The sequence below is a fragment of the Heteronotia binoei genome, chromosome 8, assembly GCF_032191835.1.
Source record: "Heteronotia binoei isolate CCM8104 ecotype False Entrance Well chromosome 8, APGP_CSIRO_Hbin_v1, whole genome shotgun sequence".
NCBI lineage: Eukaryota > Metazoa > Chordata > Lepidosauria > Squamata > Gekkonidae > Heteronotia > Heteronotia binoei.
In genome coordinates, this window is record NC_083230.1 from 2856308 (window position 1) to 2872055 (window position 15748).

General features: G+C 47.0%; 1 protein-coding gene across 1 annotated transcript in view; it reads left to right on the forward strand.

The window, feature by feature from the left end:
• The window catches only part of SEMA3C (semaphorin 3C), a 381732-nt gene that overhangs the window by 282113 nt on the left and 83871 nt on the right, over positions 1–15748 (forward strand). The window contains exon 11 of the mRNA XM_060244661.1: positions 12632–12776. Coding sequence (XP_060100644.1) covers positions 12632–12776 — 145 coding nt within the window. The remainder of the gene's footprint in view (positions 1–12631; positions 12777–15748) is intronic.

The window sequence follows — 15748 nt, forward strand, 5'->3', positions numbered from 1 at the left end:
GGATTTGCCGCTCGTCTCTCCCCAGCCGCGAATGCCATCCCGTCGACTGCTTGGACTGTTATCTGGGCTGTTGCTGCTGCCTCCCATGCTGCTACACAGCCTGCTGCTGTTGAGAGTCCCGGTGGCACAGCCAGGAGACTTGGGGAGGGCCTCTACCCCCTCCGAGCCTGCCTAGAGAAGCAGATGCTGGCAAGTGGGAAACAAGACTGTCGGGCTGCAGTAAAGAGTCAACTTCAAAGACCCCAGAGACTAGAGCAAAAAAAAAAAGGGGTGGGAGCTAGTAAGCTCTGGGATGAATTGGAACAGAGAAGGCTCCTGCACTTCAACCACACTTCAATATCTTTAGCACTTAATATCATCACTTTCACTTTTAACTTTGCACTTTAGTGAATGTCCACCAACAATAACTGTCTTCCATTGCCAACTTTTTATAAGAATTTAAATTTATGTTTATGTAGAACGCCGACGCGGGGATTCAGGGGTTGGCTTTACAGTGGCTTTCCTCTTTCCTCGAAGGTCGGGGACAAAGGGTCGCGATTGGGGGTGAACTATCCCGAAGGCGCACGCTTGATTGTGGAGTGCCTCGGGGGGTGGTTCTCTCCCCGATGTTATTTAACATCTATATGCATCCCCTTGCCCAGATTGCCTGAAGGTATGGGCTGGGTTGTCACCAGTATGCTGATGACACCCAGCTCTATCTACTTATGGACGGCCGATCGGTCTCCGCCCCAGAAAATCTAGACCAGGCATTACAGGAAGCGGCTGGGTGGCTCAGACTGAGTGGGCTGAAGCTAAATCTGGCAAAGACAGAGGTCCTTTGCTTGGGTCGTCGGGGTCTGGGGAGGGAAATCCCCCTACCAGTTTTTGAGGGTGCGCCGCTGATAGCGGCAGACAAGGTCAAAAGCCTGGGGGTACTATTGGAGTCCTCCTTAATGATGGAGGCTCAGATAGCAGCCACTGCCAAGTCCGCATTTTTTCATCTTAGGCGGGCAAGGCAGTTGGCCCCCTTCCTGGAGTGTGACCTTCTAGCAACAGTGATCCATGCCACGGTCACCTCGAGGTTGGACTACTGCAATGCTCTCTACATGGGGTTGCCTTTGTGCCGAACTCGAAAGCTGCAGCTAGTGCAGAATGCCGTGGCCCAGCTGCTGTTAGAACTCCCAAGAAGGGAGCACATCCGGCCAGGGCTCCGGGATCTGCACTGGCTGCCAATAGCTTACCGAGTCCGGTACAAGGTGCTGGTTATTACCTTTAAAGCCCTATATGGCCTAGGACCTGCCTACCTGAAGGACCGTCTCTCCCCACATGTTCCCCAGAGAGTACTGAGATCGGGAACTCAAAATCTCCTAGTTATCCCCGGGCCAAAAGAAGCTTGCTTAAAATCTACAAGGGACCGGGCCTTTTCTGTTACGGCCCCCTCCTGATGGAACCAGCTGCCGGAAGAGGTGAGGGCCCTGCGGGACCTCGCCCAGTTCCGCAGGGCCTGTAAGACAACCCTCTTCCGGCTGGCCTATGACTAGCTGGTACAAGAAACTGAGTGTAGTTACACTAGATGTCTGCTGTCCCTAATGTTTTAAATGTTTTAAATGTCTTAAAATTTTAAATGTATTAATTATTTTAACTGTTTTTATGCTTAAATTCTATTTATGTCAAATTCTTATGTTGTGAGCAGCCCTGAGCCACTTGTTGGGAAGGGCGGGATATAAATCATAAAATAAATAAATAAATAAATAAACTATTTTGAAATTGAGACCATTTGGCTGCTAAATTAATTGATATTTATTTATATTGTTAATTAATTGGGTGCATAAATTAATTTGGTTGGTTAACTGATTTGGAATTAACTGGCTATTTGATCTAATTAATTGTATTGTTGGGTAATTAATTGGGGAGGGGTGGGATTTTTAGAATTAATTGACTGTTGGTTCCACTGATTATATTTGTTAGCTAATTAATTGGGCAGTATTTAGGAGAGGAGTGGGATTTTTAGAATTAGTTAACTATTTACAATAGATTTGTTTGGTAGTGGGATCAATTTTGGGATATTGTAGGTTAGACTAGAGTCGGCAATTTTTGGCTGGCAAGGGTAGATAGGGAAGAACTACAGAGTAATACAGGGCTGCACATCCTATAAATCAGTTTGAGACTGTTGCAGAGACCACTAATAGCGTGATGACCAGCCAGGGGATCCCAATACTCCTGGGGAGGGGAAGGTATGATGATGGGAACAGGCATAAACTTAAGGGGAGACAGTTGAGACATGAAGGAACTTGGCCCCCTTCCAGCCTGTATCCCATCCCAATGGTAGCAGATAGTGGGGCCAGGTTTAACTATTTGCCTCTGTCATTGGTGTTACGCAATGCCAGGTCCATAAATAACAAGACCTCAGTCTTTCAGGACTCCTGGTTGAGCAGGATCTGGTTCTGGCCTGCGTAACTGAGACCTGGGTGCGAGATGGGAAGACAGTAGCTCTCTCTCAAGTAGCTCCCCCAGGGTACTCAGTCTTTCACCAGTCATGGACTAGCAGGCGGAGGGGAGGGATGGCCCTATTCATACAGGAGGCTTACTCCTTCTGGGCTCTCCTGTCTCCTGAGATCAACAGCATTGAATGCACTGGTCTGGCGTGGGATGTTGGGGAGGGTTTGGCTATCTGGCTTGTGTACCAACACCTTACCATCCCTGATGGAAGCCATAACAGGCTGGGCATTGGAGCACTCCAGGCTGTTGATCCTGGGTGACTTCAATGTCCATGCCGACGATGCAAGCTCCACTCAGGCAGCGGACCTAGTCATCCATGGCAACACTGAGACTCTCCCAACATGGAACAACACCCACTCACCAAGCCAGGCACATGCTGGATCTGATCTTTGCAGTGGGAGTTTTAGTGGACTGGATCACTGTGGAAACAATGCCATGGTTGGACCACTATGTTCCATATGGATGTCCCACCTCAAGCCTGTTTAGGCAAGGAGCGTATATTAGCTTGCCTGCAGAGTCAAATGGACTCAATGCGGTTCCAGATGGCTCTATGGGATCCCTGGCCTCCTGGTGACCCATTAGAGGACCTAGTGGAGTCCTGGCATGACCAGCTCTCTATTGCCATTGATGAGATTGCACCTTGGCTCCCTCTGTGCCCTCATTCTAAGTTGGCACCGTGGTATAACCCAGACTTGCAGCTGATGAAACAAAGGCTCAGACAGCTAGAGTGTACTCGGAATGAAGTGACTAGAATATCCTATAGAGAATTTATGAAGTCCTATGAGATGGCAGTCAAAGCTACAAAGAAAGCTTACTTTGCGGCTAAAATTGTGTTCGCGAATTTGTGTCCGGCACAATTGTTTAGTCTGATTCAGTCTCTTACAACCCTGCCAGAAGGCAGGCCAAATGTTAGGGAATTGGATATTGGCTGTGAGGCTTTGGCGACTTTTTTCGCGGATAAGATCTTGTTGCTCCGTCACAACTGCCCTGCCACATTTGAAACGGTCTGTGAACTCAAGGCTCCATGCCTGTCTTCTGGTTCAGTTTTACAACACTCAGCTTGGAGGAAGTTGACAGAATTCTCTCCACTGTGCACCCAATGACTTGTGATCTGGACCCTTGCCCATCCTGGCTGATTAAAGCTTGCCAGATGGAGCTACGTCATCCTTTACGGGATATTGGAAATAGATCCCTCTCTGAAGGGCTTTTTCCATCATCTCTTAAAGAGGCAGTGGTCCACCCTCTCTTAAAACAAACAACATTGGACCCGGCAGAATTGGCAAACTACCAGCCAGTGTCAAACTTACCCTTTCTGGGTAAGATTATTAAGAGGGCAGTGATACAACAGTTGCAGAGCTTTCTTGAGAATGTTTCCATCCTATATCCCCATCAGTCCAGCTTCCACTCAGGCCATGAGACAGAGACAGAACTGGTCATTCTTGTAGACAATCTCCAGCGGCATCTGGACCAAGGCGGTTTGGCAGTGCTGATGTTGCTAGACCTGTCAGCTGCATTTGATACAGTCGACCATCAGCTACTGACCCAGGGATTCAGAGGTTAGCTTTACAGTGGCTTTCCTCTTTCCTTCAAGGTTGGGGACAAAGGGTGGCAATTGGGGGACAGTCATCCCAGAGACACCCGCTTAATTGCGGTGTGCCTCAGGGAACGGTGCTTTCACCCATGTTGTTTAATATCTACATGTGCCCCCTTGCCCAGATTGCCCAGAGTTATGGGCTGGGTTGCCATCAATATGCGGATGACACCCAGCTCTACCTACTGATGGATGGCCAATCTGACTGTGTCCAAGAAAATCTGGAGCTGGCATTGCAAGTCATGGCAGGTTGGCTTAGACTGAGTTAACTAAGACTGAATCTGATGAAGACAGAGGTCCTTTGTCTTAGTCGCTTGGTCCTGGCAGGGAAATCCCCTTACCGGCTTTTGACAGAGTGCCACTTACAACGGTGCCCAGGATTAGAAGCCTGGGAGTGCTACTGGAGACTTCCCTAACAATGGAGGCCCAGATAGCAGCTGCTGCCAAATACACCTTTTACCATCTTAGGTGGGTAAGGCAGTTGGTTCCCTTCCTCAAGCATAGTGACTTGGCAACTGTGATCCATGCTACGGTCACCTTGAGATTGGACTACTGCTATGCCTTCTACATGGGGCTGCCCTTGTCCCGAATCCAGAAACTGCAGCTAATGCAGAATGCAGCAGCCAGGCTGCTATTGGGGCTCTCCATGTGGGAGCATATATAGCCTGGGCTGCGGACACTGCACTGGCTGCCAGTGGTATACCGAATCCACTACAAGGTGCTGGTTATTACCTTTAAAGCCTTATATGGCCAAGGAGCTGCTTATCTTAGGGACCATCTCTCTTCACATGTTCCTCAGAGGGTACTTAGAACACAGAACTTTTTATCGATCCCTGAACCAAGGGAGGCAAGACTGAAAACAAAGCGAGAAAGAGCCTTCTCAATTGCCGCCCCTGAGGAACCAACTGTCTGAGGGGGTCAGGCCTTGCGAAACTTTACCCAATTCCACAAAGCCTGTAAGACAACACTGTTTCAGTGAGCATTTAACTGAGATGCTGACCTACATTACCGAGATGTTAGATCTGGTGGATGCTTAAGATAATTGAACGCCATCTTAATCTGTGCTGAAACTAGCACCAAATTGTTCTTAAATTGTTTTTAATGCTTTTTAATGTAAATAATTTATTTTATGCCACGTGTTGTAAGCCTCCCTGAGCCTGCTTTGGCAGGGAGGGAGGGATATAAATCCAATTAAATAAATAATTAAATACTGATTTATAGGTGGACAAATAAGACTGAAAAATGCATAGTGGGAGAAATCAGACACAAGGAAACAGAAATTGGTAATAGACATAGAGGGCAGGTTCAAGCTATTTCAATTTCCAAAGCAGGATGCACCCAGCACCTTCTGGTCTTCATTGCAACCAGTTGGGCCTAAATCAAAACCTGAAGACCCAGAAGGTGATACCAGTCACTTCCACTCAGCAGTAAAGGTAACTTACACTTCTTACTAGCATTGTTTCTCCCAGAGGCTTCAAAGCAGGTGATGGGAGATTGTCAAGCATGAGATTTCAAAATAACCAGTCGGGTTTTGAAACAAAGTTTTGTTAATCCATGTGGCTCACTTGAGCTAGGTATTGGAACTGATACTTAGTAAAAACAGAATACAAGCTTTAAAATGGCACATCAAAGGTTCTATAAACAATTCTACATTCACGTGTGAAATTCACACTCTAACTTCCTTATCTCTATTGCGGTTGGCGCATCCTGGGTCCAGGCCTCGCTGGGCCTGGGAATGAGTCCCAGGAGGTCTTATCTTCAAAGAGGACATTCCTGCATTTGTTAGTAAAAGTGAAAGAAGCAATGGGGGGGGGGGTTGCTATTTTGATGTGCCTGAATCTAATTCACGGTTAGTAACAATTCTATGATCTGACAATTATAACAACTAGAAAATTCACAATGCTTGACATACTGCCCCCCCTCCCCTAAGCTCTTGCTCGGGGTTTGTCTGGTTGCAGTAGGTAAAATCTTTTAAGGAGGAGGGGGGCCTGGAGGTCGGATGCTTTTACCCATTCATCACAACTGGGGGGAAAATACTTCCAGCATACTAGGAAGTAGAGTACCCCCCTTTTTTCTCTTGCATCCAATATCTCCTGCATCTCATGGTGACTCTGACCCTCCACTTGAATAGGTTTGGGCTCCGGTGGGTGAAGGTGCCAGCTTGTAGCCCCTGGATCCCGCCGAAGAAGGCTGCAATGCAAAACAGGATGGATTTTATTAAACAGTTTTGGCAATTCTAACTCCACTGTCACTTTATTTATCACTCTCTTTATTTTGAATGGCCCCAAGTATTTGTATGCGAGCTTCCTGGAAGTCTGTGGCAAAGGCAAGTTCTTTGTAGACAGGAATACAATTTCTCCTACTTTAAAATCCCATTCTGGGGCATGTTTTTTTGTCATAATGCACTTTGTAATCCCGTTTGGCCATTTCCAGGTTTTCTTGAATTATGGACCACCCTTTCCCTAGCGTTTCCCACCATTGCTGACAGGAGGTGGGGGGCTTGTCCCCACCGCCGCTGGGCAGCAGTGGGAACTGTTTTCTCTCATAGCCATTGAAAATTTTGAAGGGAGTTGCTTTGCTTGAGCTATGGAGACTATTATTGTATCCATATTCTGCGAACGGTAACAGTTCCACCCAGTTAGTCTGCTGGAAGTTCACATAGTACCGTAAATATTGTTCTAGAAGCACGTTTATGCGTCCATCTGCAGGTGGTAGGCAGAGCTCAACCCCTGTTCCATGCATGCCTGTTAATTTACAAAACTGCCTCCAGAAGTTGGCAATAAATTGAGAACTGCGGACACTAATGACCTTATCGGGGAATGAGTGGACCTTAACAACGTGTTGGAAAAACAAATAGGCAAGCTTCTTTGCTGTAGGCAATTTTTTACAGGGAATGAAATGGGCTTGCTTTGAGAAAGTATCCACCACCACCAATATTACAGTTTTGCCCTGAGAAGCTGGTAGTTCCACTATAAAGTCCATAGAGACCACGGATCAGGGGCGTTCCACAGTGGGAGTGGGCTGAAGGAGGCCGTGGTGTTTCCCACCTCTTTTCTTTGCCATTATACACAACAACAACAACAACAACAACAAATTTTATTTGTATCCCGCCCTCCCCACCGGAGCAGGCTCAGGGCGGCTGGTCACAAATCGGGCAAGTGGTCACAAATTCTGAAATGTCTTTTTTCATTTGAGACCACCAGAATTGTCTATTGACTAGGTGTAACATCTTCACGTATCTGAAGTGACCTGACAGTTTATTACAATGGCAGTGTTGTAAGACCTCTTGCCTCAGTGTTTCAATTTCCTGTCGTGGTACCAAAATCCCCCTGTCCCTTTAATCAGTCCTTCAGGTCTTCCTTCGCCTTCGCGTTCTGTCTCCCTCTAGTCTTAAGCAAGTCTGTCAAAGGTAACATTACTTGGGCGAACCCCTGAATGAAATTTCTGTAAAAATTTGTGAACACGAGGAAAGATTGTAGCTGTCTACGTGTCCTTGGGGGTGCCCAATACAATACTGCCTGTATTTTGGCGGGATCCATAGTGAGTCCTTTGCTGGACACTCTGAATTCCAGATTGTCAAGCTCAGTCTGGTGGAACTCACACTTGGATAACTTTGCATACAGTTTGTACTCGTATAGGGTAGTGAGCACCTTCCTCACTAATTGTACATGGGAGGCTATGTCCTTTGAATAGATAATGATGTCATCCAGGTACACCACCATCCCCTTGTACAGGTACTCTCCCAAGACTTCATTAATAAAGTTCATAAACACTCCTGGAGCGCCTTGTAATCCGAAAGGCATCACGAGGTACTCGAACTGCCCCATTGGAGCGTTGAATGCAGTTTTCCACTTGTCCCCCTCTTTGATTCGCACTCTAAAGTATGCATCCCTCAGATCCAGTTTCGTGAAAATGGACCCCTCAGACACTGTGCTCAGTAGATCTCGGATCAGGGGGATGGGATAAGCGTTGGACATTGAAATCCCATTTATCTGCAAAAATCTGTGCAAAGTCTAAGGCTCCCGTCTTTCTTCTTCCGGAAGAGTACCGGCGCTGCATGCAGGGCAGTAGCTGGCCTGATAAAGCCTCTTTTGAGGTTCTTGTCTATTCTGCCATACTGGGTCCCAAAGTAGCACCACAAGCAGAACTTGGAAAAAATTTTTGCATTGAGCTGGTGATGCTTCTTCTGGAACATCCAGGGCTTTCTTAAAGCAGGAATGCACAGGAACACATGGCCAAAATTCCGGCTCAAAAAAGATCTCCAGCAGAGGGAAGGCACTAGTCAGCTACACACTCCCAGACTGCACGCTCCGTCCTCTCTGCTGCCTCCAGCCTCCAATGGACTTGCAAAGAGAGTAAGAAACACGGAGCCACCATGAGCTGGGCCTGCCACTGCCCACTCCACCACACATGGCTGTCTCTCTCCAGCTGTATTGGGAGGGGGTAAATAAGGTCTCTCATTGGGCTGTTAAGAACACACACCCATGAAATGCAGCTGATGGCATTATACGGTTCTGTGTCAATATGCAGAAAGTAACCTACTGAACAGGTGACATCGCTTCTGGTGATGAAGGGGTGTGACCTAATATGCAAATGAGTTAATGCTGGGCTTTTTCTACAAAAAAAGCCCTGGGAACATCTGTTTATCATGAAACCGTCAGGCTAGAAGTAACCCAATAGCCATCTAGGTCACTGCATCTACTCACCAGCCCTCCCAAGAAAATATTTTTTAAAAAATCACTTTGCCTTCCCAATAGCCATATGGAAGACACTGAAATACAGTAAGGTTGGATTCAGCCAATTTGGGTCCATAGGCACTTCCCCCAGGCAGATCAAAAAGTCAACGTCAGGCACAACTGCTGCCCATTCTGCCCTTGCACACATCCCATTCTCTGACGGCTCTTAGACTCATCAAATAGCTACCAGTTGAGAAATGGTAGCAAAGTCTTCTGCTGCAGTCCTCCCACATTTCCTAGTGCCTGACCATGCGAGCATGCAAGCAAGGTGGATTGGTGGTGTGACTCCACCGGTCCACTCTAGATGCTCACCAGTATTCTTTTTTAAAAAATCATGGCCACGAAGTGGATGAGCACATATCCGTGACCACTAAAAACATAAAGGGTAAAATCCCAAATGGGAATGGTGCACAACAACTGTGCGAATGCTCCAACTTACACCCCACTTGATATATGGGCAGCTCAAATGGGAGTGTCTGATCAAGATTTGTGTGCTCCAATTTGCAATGCCTCACAAGCACACAGAGCTGCTGGTCTGATGCAGCCTAAATGTCACATTCTGTAAAACACTGAATGAAGCAGCAGTATCCATGAGTTTTTCCACACCAGGTTGTTGCTCCTCTGAAGGAGTGATCTGAAAAAAATACAAGGGAAACTCAAGAGTAACTGGAGAACAATGACTGGAGAACAATAATGTATGCAAAGGATGGGGAAAACTGATGCAGTTAAGAAGCTGAATCGTAGAAAAAACTGTGGAAAAGCCCCATGTTAAAAACAAAATTGAATTAAAGGAGTCTGACTGTCAACAATCAGCAGTACCAGAAGTGACTTGTCTTCACTTCCTGGGCTTCAGTGCTGCCATCCCAACCCAGGAGAGGATGGGCACACCTTGCTTGTTCTGACAAAATGCCTTGAACCAGCCCTGTGATATACTCCAGCACAAAACCAAACATCCATTAAAACCACCTGAAACAAAAATTTGTTCACCTGTCATTGAAATGATGATGGTACACAAGCTTCCCAGAAAAGGCCATTCCACAGTTGTGGCACCACTACTAAATGGCCCTTTCTCAAGTAACTGCCCACCTCCATTCTATAGGCAGAGGTACCCGGAGGACCTCTGTTGAAGGTCTCAATGCATGAGCAGAACTACACAGTAATAGGCAGATTGACTAAACACAATCTAGGTTATAGCTGGCACAGCAATTAAATGTGATCAGAGGTACCCTCCAAACTCGTATAGTGCTGTACTGTCTTCAGACACGGTATGCAGGGTGGTGTACTGATGCACAGTGTGGTATTTAAAGCACAAGTTGGGATGAAAGACTGTTTTGTTGATGTTTTAGTCATTTCAAGGTGTTGGTGCTGACTTTTAAAGTTCTTAATGGCCAGGGACCTACATATCTTCAGGACCACCTCTCCTGGTATACCCCTAGGAGAGCCTTGCATGCTGGTGATGAACATCTGCTGGTGGTCCCCAGCCCAAGAGATATCCATCCTCAATCAGGGCCAGGGCTTCTCCACTCTGGCCCCAATCTGCTGGAATTTTCTAAAAATTCCACCTGGGCCTTGCAAGATTTATTATCTTTCCCCAAGAACTGTAAGCCAGAGATGTTCTGCCAGACATTCAGTTGAGGGCAGCAATGGTTCAACTTAGCACTCCCACTTCCACCACCACCCCTGCAAGATAATAGCACCACTGGAACTTAGATAGTTTCACACTAGTGAGAGCAGCATTATTGGGATTTTTGACACCATCTGTTTTTTAGGGAATCTGATGTTTTATTATTATTATACTAGTAATGAGCCCCATGGGTAGAAATACAACTTGCACAAGACATTTGCTATGAGTGTCATAGCCTTGGCAGGGGAGGCTGGGGAAGGAAGGGCAAGATAGAGGGAGGCAAGATATGTAGAGAAGGCAGCTGTTGGGAAGGGATATAGAGAAAGTGAGGAACTGTAGAGTAGGTTATCAGAGAAGAGAGTAGATTGAGAAAGAAGGATGGGGGCCAAAAGAGATGGGAGTATATCACTTTCCATTTTCTCCCTGCTCTCTGCAGCCTCTACCTAGGAAAAGTACAGTCTTTCTCAGTGGGAACCAAAGCAGCTTACATAATTCTTCTCTCCCCCTTTTGATCTGCACAACAATCCAATGAGGCAGGTTAGTCTGAAAGTCTGTGACTGGTCCAATATCACCCAGCCAGTTTCCATAGCCAGAAGCTGGGTCTGGCAGACTCTGCTCTGAGGTGCCAACTGCCATGGCACACTGGCTGCCATGCAGGAGAGGGGTGACCTCAGCAGGGTATAATGACTCTACCATTTTCTCCAGGGGAACTGATATCTGTCCATCTGGAGAGCAGATGTAATTCTGAGTAATCTCCAGGCCTCACCTGGAGATTGGCAAGAATGGTTCCCCAGGAGAAAATGACTGGTTTGGAAGGTGGAGTCTATGGCATTGTACCTGACCTACTCCTCTTCAAATCCCACTGTTTCCAGGCTTCAACCCTCAAATCTCCAGAAATTTCCCAAGCTGGAGTTGGTAACTCTGTCTCCTTCCTAGCCAACCATCCACCAACCTGCCCTCTGATGCCACTTTCCTTCTCCTCCCCCCTCCCTGCAGCCTCTACCTAGGGAAAGGACAGTCTTTCCCCACAGTGGGAACCAAAGCAGCTTACATCATTTTCCTGTCCCCCTTTTGATCCATGCAACAACCATGTGACATAGGTTAGGCTGACAGTAACTGGGTGGTCTGAAATCACCCAGTCAGAATGAAATGGGCAAGGCTTTCTGGGGGAGAGTTTCAGAGTTGTGGTGCCACAAGCAAGAAGGTCCTCTTCTAGGTTGCCACTTGCCTAATTTCAGGGCCTCAAAAGATGAACATAGTGGTTAGGTAGGTTTGTAAGGAAGTTTTGCAGTCCTTCACTGTAGAGGGCTTTTTTTTAACATTTCCTCATTGTTTAATCAGAAAAAACACAATACAAATACACAAAAACAATACAAACAGAACAAATACAAAACAGAAAGCATACAATAATTTCTCCTTGTTATCATTATCTAGGCAGTTTGAATGAGACAAGAAATCAATATCTCCCCCCTCCCTCGACATCATAATGATGCCCCCTCTCCAAGTACCCCACATATAGCTTCCTGGGATTAAAAGTATACTTTTATCCACTTATCCATATATCAATATGCAGAAGAATTCCCCTCCCAGCTTCCACATTCAGCAACAACCACAATTGGGATTACTAAACACCACTGAAAGGAGGAGGAGGAATCACTTCCTTTAGGCAACACCAAATAAAATTCTCCACCAATCCCAATAATTTCTCCCACCCTGGGATCCATACTCCCTCCCCCAGAAACATAACAATAAATTCCAACCTCCCAACAGGAGGGGGGGGGACAAAAAAGCTGAACTCCCTACCCCGCACCATCATTTTGCACAAATCACAAGCTGACCTTCCCCAATTGGTGGTCCACCCCTCCATTTCCCTACATAGAAAGGAAACAGTTCCAAAACCCAGTTCCAGACCAGTCCAGTCTAGGAAATAACAGTGGGAATCCATTAAAGTTGTTATTTGAAGGAAAGGATGGGGCAGTGACAAGAAGGAGGGAGGAAGAAGAAAAGTAATCCAAAATAACCAAAGAAAATGCCATTTTGGGAGGGGAAGGGTGGTCAATGAAAAGGAGAGGAGAGAAGAGGAACACACTGTAGGTTTTAAAGGTCAACACTAGCACCTTTTCAGCAGCCTAAGAATTTTAAAATAATGTAAAATATGACAAAAGAGATTGTGAAGCATTTTCTTTTTTGTTTCTTCCCTAGTTCCGTGTTTAAAGGCTCAGCAGTGTGTGTGTACCACTTATCAGACATCCAGAGAGTATTTAATGGGCCATTTGCACACAAGGAAGGCCCAAATCACCAGCTGATAGCCTATCAGGGAAGAATTCCTTACCCACGACCTGGGACTGTAAGTACCAGTGATGATTCTGTCAGTCCAAACTCCAGATTGCCTTTGTTTTGTGTATTATCTTTAAACATGTACTACAAAGATATCCTGTGGAAACTCAACCCAGTGATGCTCTGTAAAGTGGATTGCATCCTGTTACTTTACTTAATGTTGATCTGTCTGAATATATTCTTCTCCCTGTCAATGATGCAGAGCAGGTAAGAATAATAAAAATAGCAAGGGACAAACGTCTGTGTTTATGAAAAAAATTCCAAAGATTATGCAACCAATTGGTACCTACAAGGTGCCCTTTGAAATTACTTGATATATAGCAACTATTTCAAAGTTATTTTTTTCACTGACGTCGTTTTAGTTCCCCCTATCAGATGCTTAGACATTAGCTTCCTTGTTCTGAAAAGAATTCACACAGATCCCAATTTGAAATGTTGTTCCTAGAATAAGTACAAATAAAGAAATCAGCAACATTTGTCATTTTCATTTGTCAATCTTGTGTTTGGCTTAAAGGCTGAATTCAGAAAGACAATTTGGGCCGGCACAGGAACAGCCCACATCCTGATTTAAATGGCACATTCAAACACACACATATGGATCCCGCCTTGCTCCCGCCCTTTCCTCGTCCTTCACCATTGCTCTGCCACTTCAAAGAGCTACCAGATAGTAAGTGGTAGCAAATCCCAGCCATCTGAATGGCCAGGGAGCTCCAGGGAAGTGTCGCTCATGTGCTTGAGTGGTGTGACCACTCCTCCAGGGCATGCACAGCCCATCCCTGTTCCAGCAGTGGGCTGCACACTATCTGACCACCCCTGGGGTGCTTTCCATTAAACCAGCTTTCTTCTGAGACGGGAGGCTGCCACCCGAAGCTGCCCTTATGTACCCAGCCAGAGAGTGCAAGTAGGTTTCTGCTGTTGCATGTGAGGGGAATCAAGAAAATGTAAAAGGGTTTTTCCACAAGCAATATTTTCCTGGTAGATGTTTGTTTCCTGCTGTCGTCACTGTTCAGAGAGGGTTCACTTGGTTCAGTATATGCAACCTTTTGCCTTTGTACCTGTGCCAATTCTGTTGAGCATTGTTGTACTGAGGTTTTTCAGGTTCTGGCTGGTGAATTACAAAGTCTTCATCTTCCCAGTAGGCTTCCCAACCCTCCCGCCCTGACGGGGGTCCCCAGGATTGCCACCCTCTTCCTCCGCTCCCCAAAAAAACGGAAGCGGGGGGAGGGGGGGAAATGACGCCTGGGAGCATGGCGAGCCACCTGATCCTGGAGCGGGCGAGGCCGCCGCACCACTGCCGCCCCCTCCCCGCTCACCGCAGCTGCTCCTTCGAGATGGGCCCAGGCTGAGCCCATCTCGAAGGAGCAGCCAAGAGGTGGCAGCAGCGCAGGCAAAACCAGAGAAGGGGAGGGCGAGGCAGGCCAGGAGCATGGCGAGCCACAAATCTGGGCCCTTCTAGGACCCGGACTCGCGGCTCGCCATGCCCCCGGCCCGCCTCCACTCCCCCCTCCGATTCCACCCCAGAGGCAGAGTGGAGCAAGCGAGGCCGCCACGCCGCTGCCGCCCCCCCCCCGCCCCACCGCAGCTGCTCCTCCGAGATGGGCTCAGGCTGAGCCCATCTCGGAGGAGCAGCCACAGCGAGCGGAGAAGAGGCGGCAGCCGCGCAGCGGCGTCGCCCACTCTGAGATGGGGCGGCTCGCCATGCTCCCCGGCACCATTTCCCCCCTTCCCCCTAGCTCCACCCCAGTGTCTCCTGGCTCCACCCCCAAAGTCTCCTGGCTCCACCCGCAAAGTCCCCAGATATTTCTGGGATTGGACTTGGCAACCCTACTTCCCAGGTAGGTGGGGATCCAGTTCAGATCATAACTACAGAGTGCAGAAAGACAGAGAGCCACTATTTGCCCTGTAGAGTAACTTTGTGTGAAGGCTATTAGTATGTGTAAGTTTCCCCAACAGGACAAATAGAGGCTTTCAGGGGCCATTTCAGGTCAGTACAACAGTGCAAGGGTAAAGCTTAAGCCCTCTTTCCTGTATGCCATGGTTCTGATCTGAATTGGACTCTTGCTTTCCTGACAATTAAGTCTGAGCACAGAACTCGCAAAGCACTTCTGATTGACAAGACTGCAGCAAACACAGTGCCAACATGTAACATATAGCTAGGCCTGAGTGAGTGTGTGGTCAAAGTCAAAGTTTATTAAAACAGTCATAAGACCAGCATACAAAATAATATAAAATAATACAGTATAAGAACATGGCAATAGACAGTTACAGCCATAATTCCTAAAATTCTGGACCGAACTAATCCTTCACTAATGACTCAACTTACAGTACGATCTACGCTTTTTATTTACCAGATAACAATACCTAGCAACCTTGCGTGAGACGGATTCATAATTGTCAGCCAATAAAAACTTCATCACTTGTTCCTCGGCATATTTACATTAATTTGCCAATGGTTTAAAATGTGAGAGAAATGTGTGGGGTTTTTGTTGTTCATGATTGAATCATAGACTCATAGAATTGGAAAGTACCTCCAGGGTCATCAACCCCTGCAAAATGCAGGCAATTCACAAGGATCTCCTTGCTGCCCATACATCCAGTGACCCCTGCTCCAACCACAGAAGATGGCAAAAAGAAGAGGGGGGGGGGAAACTCTCCAGGATCCTTGGCAAAAATGGCCTGGAGACAAAATACTGCCTGATCCCAAAGTGGCACAGAATCAACATTGCTGTCTGATGACCATGTAGCCTCTGTTTTAAAAACCTCCAAAGAAGGAGAGCCAACTACCTCTCAAGAAAGCCTGTTGCACTGAGGAACGGCTCTGTCAGGAAATTCTTCCTACTGTTTAGTTGAAAAATCTTCTGATTTAATTTCAACCCCTCTGCACCATCCTCTATATCGGGGTCCCCAACTGCCAGGCCGGGGACTGGTACCGGGCCATGGCCTGTTTGCAATGGGCCAAGCAGCCTCGCCGCCCCCCCCCCC